General features: G+C 30.8%; 2 protein-coding genes across 3 annotated transcripts; one reads left to right on the top strand and one right to left on the bottom strand.

Moving 5' to 3' along the window:
* Nucleotides 1–53: 53 nt before the first annotated feature.
* On the bottom strand, nt 54–3647 carry LOC112788940 (4-hydroxy-3-methylbut-2-enyl diphosphate reductase, chloroplastic). Its single transcript, XM_025830625.3, has 10 exons — nt 3175–3647; nt 2383–2579; nt 1981–2160; nt 1748–1879; nt 1566–1640; nt 1369–1474; nt 1187–1281; nt 795–980; nt 620–706; nt 54–393 (listed from the first exon to the last, which is right to left on the bottom strand). Exons 1-10 carry the CDS (start codon nt 3440–3442, stop codon nt 328–330), a joined length of 1392 nt encoding a protein of 463 aa, XP_025686410.1. The 5' UTR covers nt 3443–3647; the 3' UTR covers nt 54–327.
* Nucleotides 3648–7966: 4319 nt separating this feature from the next.
* On the top strand, nt 7967–11767 carry LOC112788938 (protein TIC 62, chloroplastic). Of its 2 annotated transcripts, none has more exons than XM_025830623.3 (14): nt 7967–8403; nt 8505–8607; nt 8689–8761; nt 8849–8897; nt 9002–9178; nt 9334–9415; nt 9501–9573; nt 9824–9934; nt 10030–10182; nt 10291–10412; nt 10523–10831; nt 10934–11122; nt 11259–11324; nt 11538–11767. In XM_025830623.3, the coding sequence occupies exons 1-13, from the start codon at nt 8190–8192 to the stop codon at nt 11311–11313; spliced, it is 1710 nt and encodes a 569-aa protein (XP_025686408.1). In that variant the 5' UTR covers nt 7967–8189; the 3' UTR covers nt 11314–11324; nt 11538–11767. The 2 variants fall into 2 exon arrangements, with proteins under 2 accessions (XP_025686408.1, XP_025686407.1); XM_025830622.3 differs by having other exon boundaries at nt 7970–8403; nt 11259–11340.
* The last annotated feature ends 16 nt before the right edge of the window (nt 11768–11783 follow it).

The raw sequence follows: 11783 nt of genomic DNA, 5'->3' as shown, positions 1-11783 counted from the left end.
AGTTATTTGAGCATATCAGAAGTGTGATTCTTCCACAATGTAGAGGTTGCAACTTCATGAAAATATGAATCAGTAACTTTTATTTCTTATCTGAATCAAGATATTCCGGTTTTCAATACATTTTCATCTTGTTGCCAAAATTTTACAAATGTAACACTAATTGTCAGCAATAACTAGCACTGATATCACAACAGGCAACACTCACAAGAACTCGAGTTATTCTTCATATATAAATAAATTTTACAATACATGGGACTTTGATAGATTCTGTAATTCATGTCCCTGGTTTCACTTGTACATCAAATAGTGTATGCATCCAGGCCTACTCTAAGCGAGTTGCATTGCTTCTTCCCGTTTCAAGTCAAACACCTTGACAAGCACATCTTCCACAACCTATTTGATATACAAAAGAAATTAAAAAAAAATGGTAAGAATAGAGTAGTATGGTATAAGTTTGATCAATTTATAGAGTAAATCCTAATCTCATCCCTGACCAAACAAATTTGCCCCCCTAATAGGGACAGACAACAAATTTGATCGAACGCCTTTGACTTCCGTGCATTTGCCGGGGACCAGAACCGGGGATTTACTCATTTACAAGCAAGGCAAGAGAAATTACCTTGTCTGGAGTGGATGCACCAGATGTAACGCCAATCGTTATTGGACCCTTCGGCAGAAAGTTTTCTTTCTCCACCAGTTCACCATGCTGATAGACAAAATAAATAAATTAATACTACTGGTAAAGGGTGAAAGAGATCAGTTGATAAGGCATCAATTTCAGTATCCATTCTTACCATCAACTTGTGTGCTATCTTGTTTCCTGGACCAATTCTTTGCTCGCTGTCGATCCAGTAAGAAGGAATTCCGCGTTCCTCAGCAATCTCTTGCAAGTGTGATGTGTTGCTTGAGTTCCACCCACCAACGACTAGCAGAAGATCCATATCTTGTTCCACCAGCTTATACATAGCATCTTGTCGTTCCTGAAAGAGAATTTGGTTTAGCTGTTGAGTTGAATAAATACATATACACTAGCCAGTGCTCTGGCATAGACAAGTTATATATACAACAATCTATAACTGGCTTAAAACTCTGATATCCCTTCTTTTCTGTGAGAATACAAGGTAATCAGATTTTAACTATTCCTATAAAAAAGGAGCAAGAAATCTAATTGGCAGAAAAAGACCACCTGAGTGGCATCACAAATCGTGTTGAAGCTCATGAAGTGCTCATTGATGTTTTCTACACCAAATTTTTGCATCATAGTTCTCTCTACTAGTTTCCCTGCAAAACAATCAGTAAAATAATTATGACAAGGCTCGTAATCTCTGAAGAAATAGCATGAGAAGGAAAGGGAAAAAGAAAACTAACCTATCTCTTCGGTCTCTCCCTTGAGCATTGTAGTCTGATTTGCAATGCCAACTTGTTCAAGGTCCTTGTCTGGATCAAAGCCCTCGGAAATGGCATATTTAAATTTCTGGGAAACAAATGAAACAAAAATTAACCATGACATGGAATGAAGACCAGGATTTTCTAAACAATATTAAGCACATGACAGGAAAATATACCTCTAAAAATGCTTCTCTGGTTGAGCTTGATCCATTTAACTTACCACCAAGAATATAGTCACAAACATACTCTGCCTGGAAGAGGTTAACAAACATGCAAAATTTAAAAAAATTTCTACCATGCAACGCAAGACCTTCAAACACACACAAACACTGGGTATTATGAGCAACTTAGTGCAAACCTCTTTCATATTCTTCACAATAATGTACTTTCCAGCGAAAGATGCAGTTGCTACAGTTTCCTCATGCGCATATTTACCATGGATTATTGAGGTATAATCCTTTTTCTTGTGCTTTTCAACAGAAGTCCACACCTACAAACAATTATTTCATAAATACTCTTAACTCTCAGTATCTGGTGACAGAAGATGAATGTAAACCAGCACAATAGAAGGTCATGTTTTCGAAGAAATACCTTTGAAACCCATGGGCAAGTTGTATCAACAATTTGAACATTTTTCTCACTCAAAGTCAACATCTCATCCACTGCTGCTCCGAAAGCAGGCAATATGACTACATCACCCTTGTTAACAACCTCAAATTGTTTTTCTCCTTCCACAATAGGAATATCCTGCACCTTCATCTCTTGTAATCTCTGCATCAACAACTTACCAAGTTCAGCATTCAACATTAAAAAGGCCGATACGCACACAAAAACTTCATGTTTACAAAGAAAATCAACCATATCGAGAAAATATTTTAGGCGACCGACAAATTCTTATAACTTCATGCACTTTATGGTATAACTAGAAAGCACCGAGTTAAAAATAATCTGAGATCACTGATGGTGATCGATAAACAGAGAATATCAAGAGACCTTATTAACAGTTGGGTTGTGGATGATCTCATTGGTAAGCCATATATTCTCAGTAGGAAACTGCTTTCTCGCCTCGTACGCGATTTGAACAGCCCTCTCAACTCCCCAGCAGAAGCCATAGGCTTCAGCCAGCCTCACTGTGACAGTGCCCCATGTATACTCATAACCATTTTCCTTCAAAGTCTTAATTATGTCACCTGAAATTCCAAAAACATGACACACACACAGTCACTACATAAACACAGAACAAGGTAACATAACATCAATAACAAAGAACACCACGCTGCATGTCTTAATTCTCAGAGAACTAGCTACTCTGGATGATCATGAAAAGTCCCAACAAAAACTAAAGCATAAAGCATATCCAAATAAGCTCAACATCAATCTTCAAGAAAATCAGTTATAATCTGACACATGCAGTTATTCAAAAGTTAAAAAGTAACAAACTTCTTCATTACTTCGTAGCAAAAACAACAGAAAAACCCAACTCAGTTACAATCATTTCTATTTTCGTCTGAGAAGAAAATTTAAGTAATAACAAACTTTTTTTTTCTATGGTAAAGAAGCTCAACTCTAATTCTCAACTCAGTTCCGAATAAATAGATTAAAAAAAAAACCTTTTTTTCCAAAATAGTACTTTTATGCAAAAATAGTAATGAAATTTGATCCGGGAACTAAACTTTGACCAAAACCAAAGACACGGCCAGATATAAAAAAGTAAACTTTTGAGTTCAGAATTCGAAAACAAGAAAAAAAATAAATAAAGATTTAAATTTGCATGAAGAAGAATACTTGTGTATTCACGATTCATGAGCTTGAGGGTCTCTTCCTTGTGACCAAACCCTCTGCGATTATAATTCTTGCTACGAGTCAAATTATGCCTGAAGACCTTGGCATCGAAGTCCTCGGAGTTGTCAACGGCGACGGAAGACTCGCCGGAGCTGCATCGGACGGAGAGAGAGTGAGGCTTCCGGCATCGGAGCCTGGCAAAGGTCTCCGGCAAGGCGAGGTCGGTGCGAGTTGTGGGGAGACGACAACAGAGGTGCGCAGAAAGAGCCATGGCAATTTCACAAATTTCAGAAACACGAAGATGATAAGTCTTTGTTTCAATTCAATGCTCTCCTCTCTCTCTCTCTCTCTCTCTCTCTCTCCCTCTCTTCCTCGTTTACTTCTGACTCAGCTTTCAAAGTGGGTTCTTTTATTATGGAGTTTATGGCTGCTAACTCTTACTTCAACCTTCGTTTATTATACAATTTTGCTAACTTGTGTTAGATACATTAAACATACTATAAAAAAATTATTTTAATAAAAATTATTATAAAAGTTAACTTTTTTATTTTTAATGTATTAAATATATTAAAACATTTCTATTATTATATGAGTTTTGTTAATTTATGTCTTAAAAATATATGTTTAAGTATACTATAAAAAAATATTATAATAATTTATTTATGCGTACATACTATTCTTTAAAAATCTCATATTTTTGTTCTAAAATTTTTTTATTACACCAAAATATTTTATAAAAATAAGATATATAAATTTTTATTTTGTTCTATTTTTAAATAGACAATAAATTCTAAAAAATATGGCAAAATATTTAATATGTCTTACTTTTATAAAGTTCAGTAATCTTAATGTAATAAGATTTTTTTAAAATAAAAATATTTTATGTAAAAAATTTTAAAGATTTATCTATATATACTCTATTTATAAGAATTTAGTTATAGTTTTGTAGTATATTTTAATAGTATAATAATAATTTTTAATTTTTTATATGTTTAATATATTAATTTTTTAAATAATTTTTGTAATTAAAAAATGACTTGCATATTAGTCTCAATATTGTGAAATATGTAGATAATAATCTAGGCCTTTTTTATTTTTTAAATTCAATCATTCAAAATAATAATCACAGAAAAATATTTAATATAAAATTATTAAATTTTAAAAATAAAAATTTATATTTAACAATTATATTACATATATAATTGACTACTAAATTAATTATTGATATAAAATATAAATTAAAATATAAAATACATATTAACAATAAATTATGCTCATATAGTGTTTTTTTTTATTTTGTAATCACGTTGAACAGCGTCAAATACGACTTTTATACAAGTGGATTTAGAATGTTGAAATCCTATTTTATGAGTTATTTAATTGTTAGTTGTGGTGTGGTTGGTAGAGTAATAGTTAGGTGAGTGTGAAGATTGAAGAAGCAGAGCACCAGAGCCACCAGCACCAGCAGCTTTAAAATATATTCATTAGACAGGGATATTAAAATTTTATATATTTTATATTAACTAACAATAACGTGAATATAAGTATATTTTATACCAGCAAAATAACTTTCTGGATTTCTCTATGTTGACATGTTTTTGTTTTTGTTATAGCGAGAGGCAGTAAGTTTATGACATGTCACAATGCAATCTCAAATATTTTCGGTGTTTATAATATTTTTGTTATGGATATTTGTGGTTCAGTAACAACCTTAACTTTGTCTTCGTTTGAGTAATTATTTTGAACACACATCTGTCGCATTATCACCCATCTTCATATATGTTTCTCATGAACAATAGTCACATAAATTTGTTTTCTATACACAACCACCTATGACTTATGTTATATAAGGTATATCCCAAAAGCACAAGATTTTCCGATTAAAAGGTATCTCCCTTCGTTATGGTTTTATTAATTCAAAAATATTATTTATATATTAAAATTATAAAGATTAGTCAATAATATATGTATATATAAATATATAGATTTAATTTATTTTTAATGTGTATTTATATTTCGATATATATTTTCTATTGATAGTTAATTTAGTAATTCATTTTACTATATACGTAATGAGAGCGATTATACATCTAAGTTTTTTTTCACAATCAAGTTCAATACGTAAATTTTTTTATATTTTTCTCTTCTTTTTCTTTTTTTTTTCTATTTCTTTGTGTTTTTCTTTTTTTTCTTTGCGTTCTTTTTTCTTGGTTTTATTTCTTTCAAAAGAGAGTTAATTAAAAAGAATTTTGAGAAAACAAAATAAAAAGGAGAAGATGAAAAAAAATGAAAAAGAAGAAGAAAACTAAGCGAAAAATGAAGAGAAAAATGTAAGTGAAATAAAACCAAATAACCTAAATTAAACTAAGAAATAAATCGAAATTTTTTAAAGGATAAAAATTTGGTTAATACTTAACAAGCATCAAGTGAACCTCGGTTAATTTATAAATGAACTGAAATTAGTTTAAATTTGAACAAAAACTAATTAAACAGTCACATATGAACAAGTTCAGCAAATTTAAGTGAAACGAAACCAAATGAACCTAAATTAAATTAAGAAATGAATCGAAATTTTTTAAAAAATAAAAAATTTGGTTAATATTTAACAACAGTATCAAACGAATCTTAGCTAATTTATAAATGAATTGAAATTAGTTCAAATTTGAACAAGCAGTAAAAAATTTAATTATCAACAAAAATACATCGAAATTATTTTTAGACCTAAATGAATCTAAAATAAAAATATTAGCAAAATATTAATGTTGTTGGTGATGATGATAATAAAAGAGAAAGATAATAGAAAAGAAAAAGTCACTAACAATAAATATATGCACTTAAATTTAAAATATTTAGTTAAACTTGGTTCGAAATTTATTTATAAGTAATGTAATTGTTGTTAATTAGTTAGTGTTCTGCTCGTTAAACTTCTTGGCACTATTCTTTCTTTATTTTTCATTTCCTCTTTAATTTTTTTTTATTCTAGGAAATACAGTTGAAGCCGTGTACCTAATTTATTGTTTAAAAAATCAACCATATAATGTGTATTTTTTATTTTTAATATGTATTATATATATATATATATATATATATATAAGCGAATGATTTAGTAGTTAAACGTTTTACAAATAAAAACAAATATAACGGCAACAATAATAGATTTATTTTTATGTTTAGAATTTAGTTAACATATATTTTTAGTACACATAATAAATTTATTATTAATAACAAATTTTAAATATATTTAATAAATATAAAACAAATATATTAAAAATTTAAATTTTTTATATTTAATTTTTTTAATTTATAAATTTAATATATTTAAGATATAAGATAAATAAATTCTTGTGTTAATTATGGCGTGGCTCGAAAGAAGTGGAAGAACAATAATAACATTAATGAATTTGCGATTTACGATGTAGAGTACTGTTACTTTAGAACACAATTTACAAAATACTATAAAAACGTTGACCGGAAATTAAGTTTTTTTAGTAAAGTAATTAATATCCGATACATTTGAGGTAGACTTTTAAAAAACTTGGTAGATTTTTCAGCTCTTGACCTGATCAAAAAGAGATAATAGATTTATAAAAATATTACCAAATCAGCTCATATATATTCTATATTTTAATATAAATAACTAATTTGCTGGTAAATTTTTGTGTGCATATAACTATATAACATTATGCCAGGTACAAAAATCAAACGGTTGTTGTCCATAAAGTATTAAATCCATCCACAATATCAAATTCTTTTTGTTGGAAATGTTGGATGTGGCCATGTGCCCCTAGTTTATTAGGTATATATTGTTAGTATTGAGAAAATTATAAAAAAAAAAATAAAAATACGTGAATTCATATGGAACATAGAAAACCATCTAAATTTGATTCAACAATGGCGATTCCAACGATCTTGGATACCCACTTTCCAATATCCATTCCTTGAACTGCCGTACACAAAAAATGCTGCACGTAGAAAATTAGCTATTATGATTCCTATATAAATATATGTATTTTTAATTTATTTTTAATATATATTTTATATTTTAATATATATATCAATAACTAATTTGATGATTATTTTTTATGTATATTTAATATAATTGTTCAAAAACAAACCTTGAGATTATATTTACAATAAATAATTTTTTTGATAGAATGTAGTTAATATAAGAGAATTTAATTTTGATACACTCTCAATGTAAAGTAGTCTTGTACTTCACAGTAAAAATAATTACTGCGTGAATAATTATCTAAAAAAACGGATGTGATTATACTATTGTGTAAAATACTTTACAGTGTTAGTGCATTAAAATTAAATTCTAATATAATATATGAAAAATATAAGAAATCAACTTTAAAATTATTAATGTTAATTAATTTTTCAACATTTATTTTTGAAAAATTTTAAGTTTAAAATTACCATTTAAGATATAAAGTTTTAAAATATAAATGTATTATTAGTGAAATATTTTAATTTTTTTTATTTAATAAATACAAAATAAATGCATTAAAAATTTAAATTTTTTTGTATTTTTAATAAAAAATTTTAATTTGTAATCTTAACATATATACTCTTAAAAAACATGATAGATAAACCCGAACATTTATAATTAGAAAGAATTAATTGATATTAAATAAAAAGAATTAACTCTCTAACTGAACTCTGGTTGCTTTAAAGACTTGCTTTGAAACAATCTTCAACTTTTTATTTGCAACCTTGTACCGAAATTAACATAATTATAGTTAACTCCAACATAGTTCCTCTTTATTATTCCAAGCAATCATGTTAAAGAAAAAAAGAAGAAAAAGTAATGGCCTTGAAGAATCATTGATGTGTTATAGTGTGGGGCCATCATATCCTCACATAGTGGAAGATGCCACAACTACCAATCACACAAGATTCTGCTGGATAATATTATCATAACATCAAAACAAAACTATTCACAATCATCACATAATCATGATCATCACATTTTCTCAATTACCATTCTTATTCTGAAGCAAGCAATTGATCAAGCTATGCCTATGGAGTCTTTCTCACTACAATCACTCACACCAACCACCATTATTCCATCTTCTTTGTCTCCAAAAGGAGCTTTCTTGTCAGAGAAGCCTTGTAGCCATGTTAAGCTTCTCAAACACTCTGACTTCATCATGAGGTACCCTTGTTCTACTTCAAGATCCATCATCACTAAGCCTCACAAGTTCCACTACATTAGAGCTCAAGCTGCAGGTGATTCAGATAGAACTGTTAGATATATAATTTTGCTATACATGTTTGGTTTGTGTTGATGATCACTAATATGAATGTTTAATGTTTATACTCTATACAAGGTTCAACAAAAATTGAGGGGATTCCTGAGAAAACAGATTCCAAGGATGATAACTTAGTATTTGTTGCTGGTGCTACTGGTAAAGTTGGTTCAAGAACTGTTAGGTACATTTGTTAGTACTCTTCAATTCACTTGTTCTTTAAGAAGAAACTTCTTTTCTTTAAAATGCTATAGTTTCATTTCAGAGAGCTTATAAAACTTGGATTTAAAGTAAGAGCTGGAGTGAGGAGTGCTGAGAGAGCTGGTCCACTAATCAAGGTACAAGTTCTATCTTATGAACAAGATTTGGTATCCATTAGTGCTTGATGTGAAAAGGATGTGAATTAAGATATAGAACATATGCAGAGTGTTGAGCAATTGAAGCTTGATGATGGAACAAGTGGAGGGAGTCAAGGTAAGACAAGAAAGTTTATGGATTTCATGATTTGTGTAGGTTTGGCAATGAAGAAAATGCTGATGTATTGAATAACAAGAGAATGTTTTTGGTTTTTAGCCCAGCTGTAGAGAAGCTTGAAATTGTGGAATGTGATTTGGAGAAACCAGATCAAATTGGACCAGCACTGGGGAATGCATCAACAGTTATATGTTCCATTGGTGCTAGTGAGAAGGAAGTTTTTGACATCACTGGCCCTTATCGAATCGATTATCGCGCCACCAAAAGCCTTATTGATGCTGGTAAGACAAGATTCTTCACTCTTATGTTAAGATCTTGTTAAGTCCTAATCTTGAAACACAAAACTATCATAACAATTTGTTCCTTGTTATTTGGTTAAGACTAATGTCTTAATATGATGAAAACTTAAAATGGTTTTGTTTCTTCTATGATGCAGCAACTGTTGCCAAAGTAAATCACTTCATACTGGTTACTTCATTGGGAACAAACAAATTTGGTTTACCTGCAGCTATTCTAAAGTGAGCATGAATGAAATTCTTTCTGATATTATCATATTGACTTTAACAACAAGTTCAACTGATTGCTGAATTTCTGATTTTGAAGTTTGTTTTGGGGAGTTCTGATTTGGAAAAGAAAGGCAGAAGAAGCATTGCTAGCCAGTGGACTTCCATACACAGTGAGTAATTACCTGTGATCAAGTTTACAATTCAAGACTGGTAGAAACTCACGTGCAGTTTGTCTTCATATGAAGCTAATAGTTGAGAATCATGACATAGTTAAATAAGTCATATCATCTGACAGTTTTTAACTATCAACTTCCATATGAAAACAGTACTGCATGTGATTTTCCACTTTTAAGATTATGATGGTAGTTATGCCATAAAGCAGGATCCTAACTGTCTAAAACTATAAACATTGTTCTTCAGATAGTGAGACCTGGAGGTATGGAGCGGCCGACGGATTCTTACAAGGAAACTCATAACCTAACACTATCAACAGAAGACACTTTATTTGGGGGTCAAGTATCAAACCTTCAGGTGCTTAACATGTAAACTTTTGTGCTGATTTCCAATTTTGTAAAACTAGTCCTATGAATGACAGAGCAAAAGTAACAATTTCTGTTTCATGGTAGGTGGCAGAACTTATGGCAGTCATGGCCAAGAACCCTGATCTTGCATATTGTAAAATAGTGGAGGTAGTAGCAGAGACAACCGCGCCACTGACTCCCACGGAGGAGCTTCTTGCAAAGATACCATCTCAAAGACCTTACATTTCTTCACCAAAGGTATGTCCTTTCTTACATTACAAGTTATGACAAAGAAAATTTTTTACCTCACTGCTATAACTATACTAAGCTACAATTCGTGATTCATTGTTTATTGTGATTATGCAGAAACCAGATGCTGCAGCCATCAGTGATCCGGCTCCCTCGGAACCTGCCATTGCCACAGCCACTGAGAAGGAAACTGCACAACCAAAACCGGTTGCGAAACAGCCACTTTCGCCTTATACTGTGTAAGCCTAATTAGTACTAGCAATCAAATGTGCAATCATATATAAGAAACTTTGTTCTGCATTTCCATTATTTGATTAAAGATGAAATTCTCAATGTGGATTGTTCTCAGTTATGAAGACTTAAAGCCACCATCATCTCCATCTCCATCCAAGCCTGGTGTCAAAAAAGATCTAAAGATCATTGATTCAGTTCAAGAACCTAGTCCTTCAGAAACTCCAAGCAGCACACAAGAAATAGACAGCATTTCTCAGACAAAATCTTTCTCGAACAGCCGCGAATTTCTTTCGCCTTACGCAGCCTATGAGGACTTGAAACCTCCAACTTCTCCTTGCCCAACACCAAGCACTTCCAATGCAGACAGTGCTGCTAAAATCTCTCCTTCTAAGACTCCAACTTTTTTTCATTCTCCCTATCATGTGTGAGTCTAATTTAACATTTGTTGGAACAAATTACATTTATCTCTCTTGATTTTCATTTCAAGACTATCAAAACTATATGAAATCAACTATATTCATTTCAGATATGCTGATTTGAAGCCTCCAACTTCACCATCTCCAAGGGCACCAAATGCATCATCACCTTCCATATCTGCTGTGGAAAGTAGTGTGTCTCAGATTGAGATAGTGTCAAGTAATGGTCCACCCCAACTTCCAGAGGATGAACAACATCTTCCTCAACCAAAGTCAACACCACTCTCACCTTATACCATGTGGGCTAGCTAGCTTTCTTCAAAATTCATCATCATTTTTCTAGCATCTTAACTAACTATCCAAATTAAGTGTTTTGTTACCCTGTCACTATATATGTTCTTGAAAATGTTTTGACTATGTAGCATTAATATTCAGGTATGAGGACTTGAAGCCTCCAGCATCACCATCACCTGCCTTCAGAAAATCTTAGGAACTTCCAAGGTCAGAAATACTAAGGGTGCGTTTGGTTTGTATCTTCATTTTTTATTTTTATTTTCAGTGTTTTCTGTTTTTAAGATTTTGTGAAAGAAAAAAATACAATGAAAATGAAAAAAATAGAAAACTTAAATTTTTGTTGCATTGCATGTGCAATTGTATATCCTTGAATTATTATGTAGTTTGAGTTTGAGTTTGAGTTTTATTTAATGGTAACAGATCAGAAACTGTTGGAACAAATAGGGAATCAATCTTATTCAAGATTTTCATGCGGCAACTTATGTGGAGGAGTGGATAGTAACTCAGTTGAAGAGAGGAATCATTTTCTGCAAATTGAAATTTTCAGCATTGTTTATATCATTTTGTTTACCTTTTCTTAATAAGGAAAAGCAATTACTACTCTTCTTGCTAAATTTTACTCTAATGATATTTTGTTTTACTTTTACTTATCTACTTTCTGCATAA

This window comes from Arachis hypogaea, chromosome 3, assembly GCF_003086295.3.
Source record: "Arachis hypogaea cultivar Tifrunner chromosome 3, arahy.Tifrunner.gnm2.J5K5, whole genome shotgun sequence".
NCBI classification, from domain to species: Eukaryota; Viridiplantae; Streptophyta; class Magnoliopsida; order Fabales; family Fabaceae; genus Arachis; species Arachis hypogaea.
Note: the sequence above shows the minus strand (reverse complement) of the source record. Positions and strands in the feature narration are given on the sequence as shown.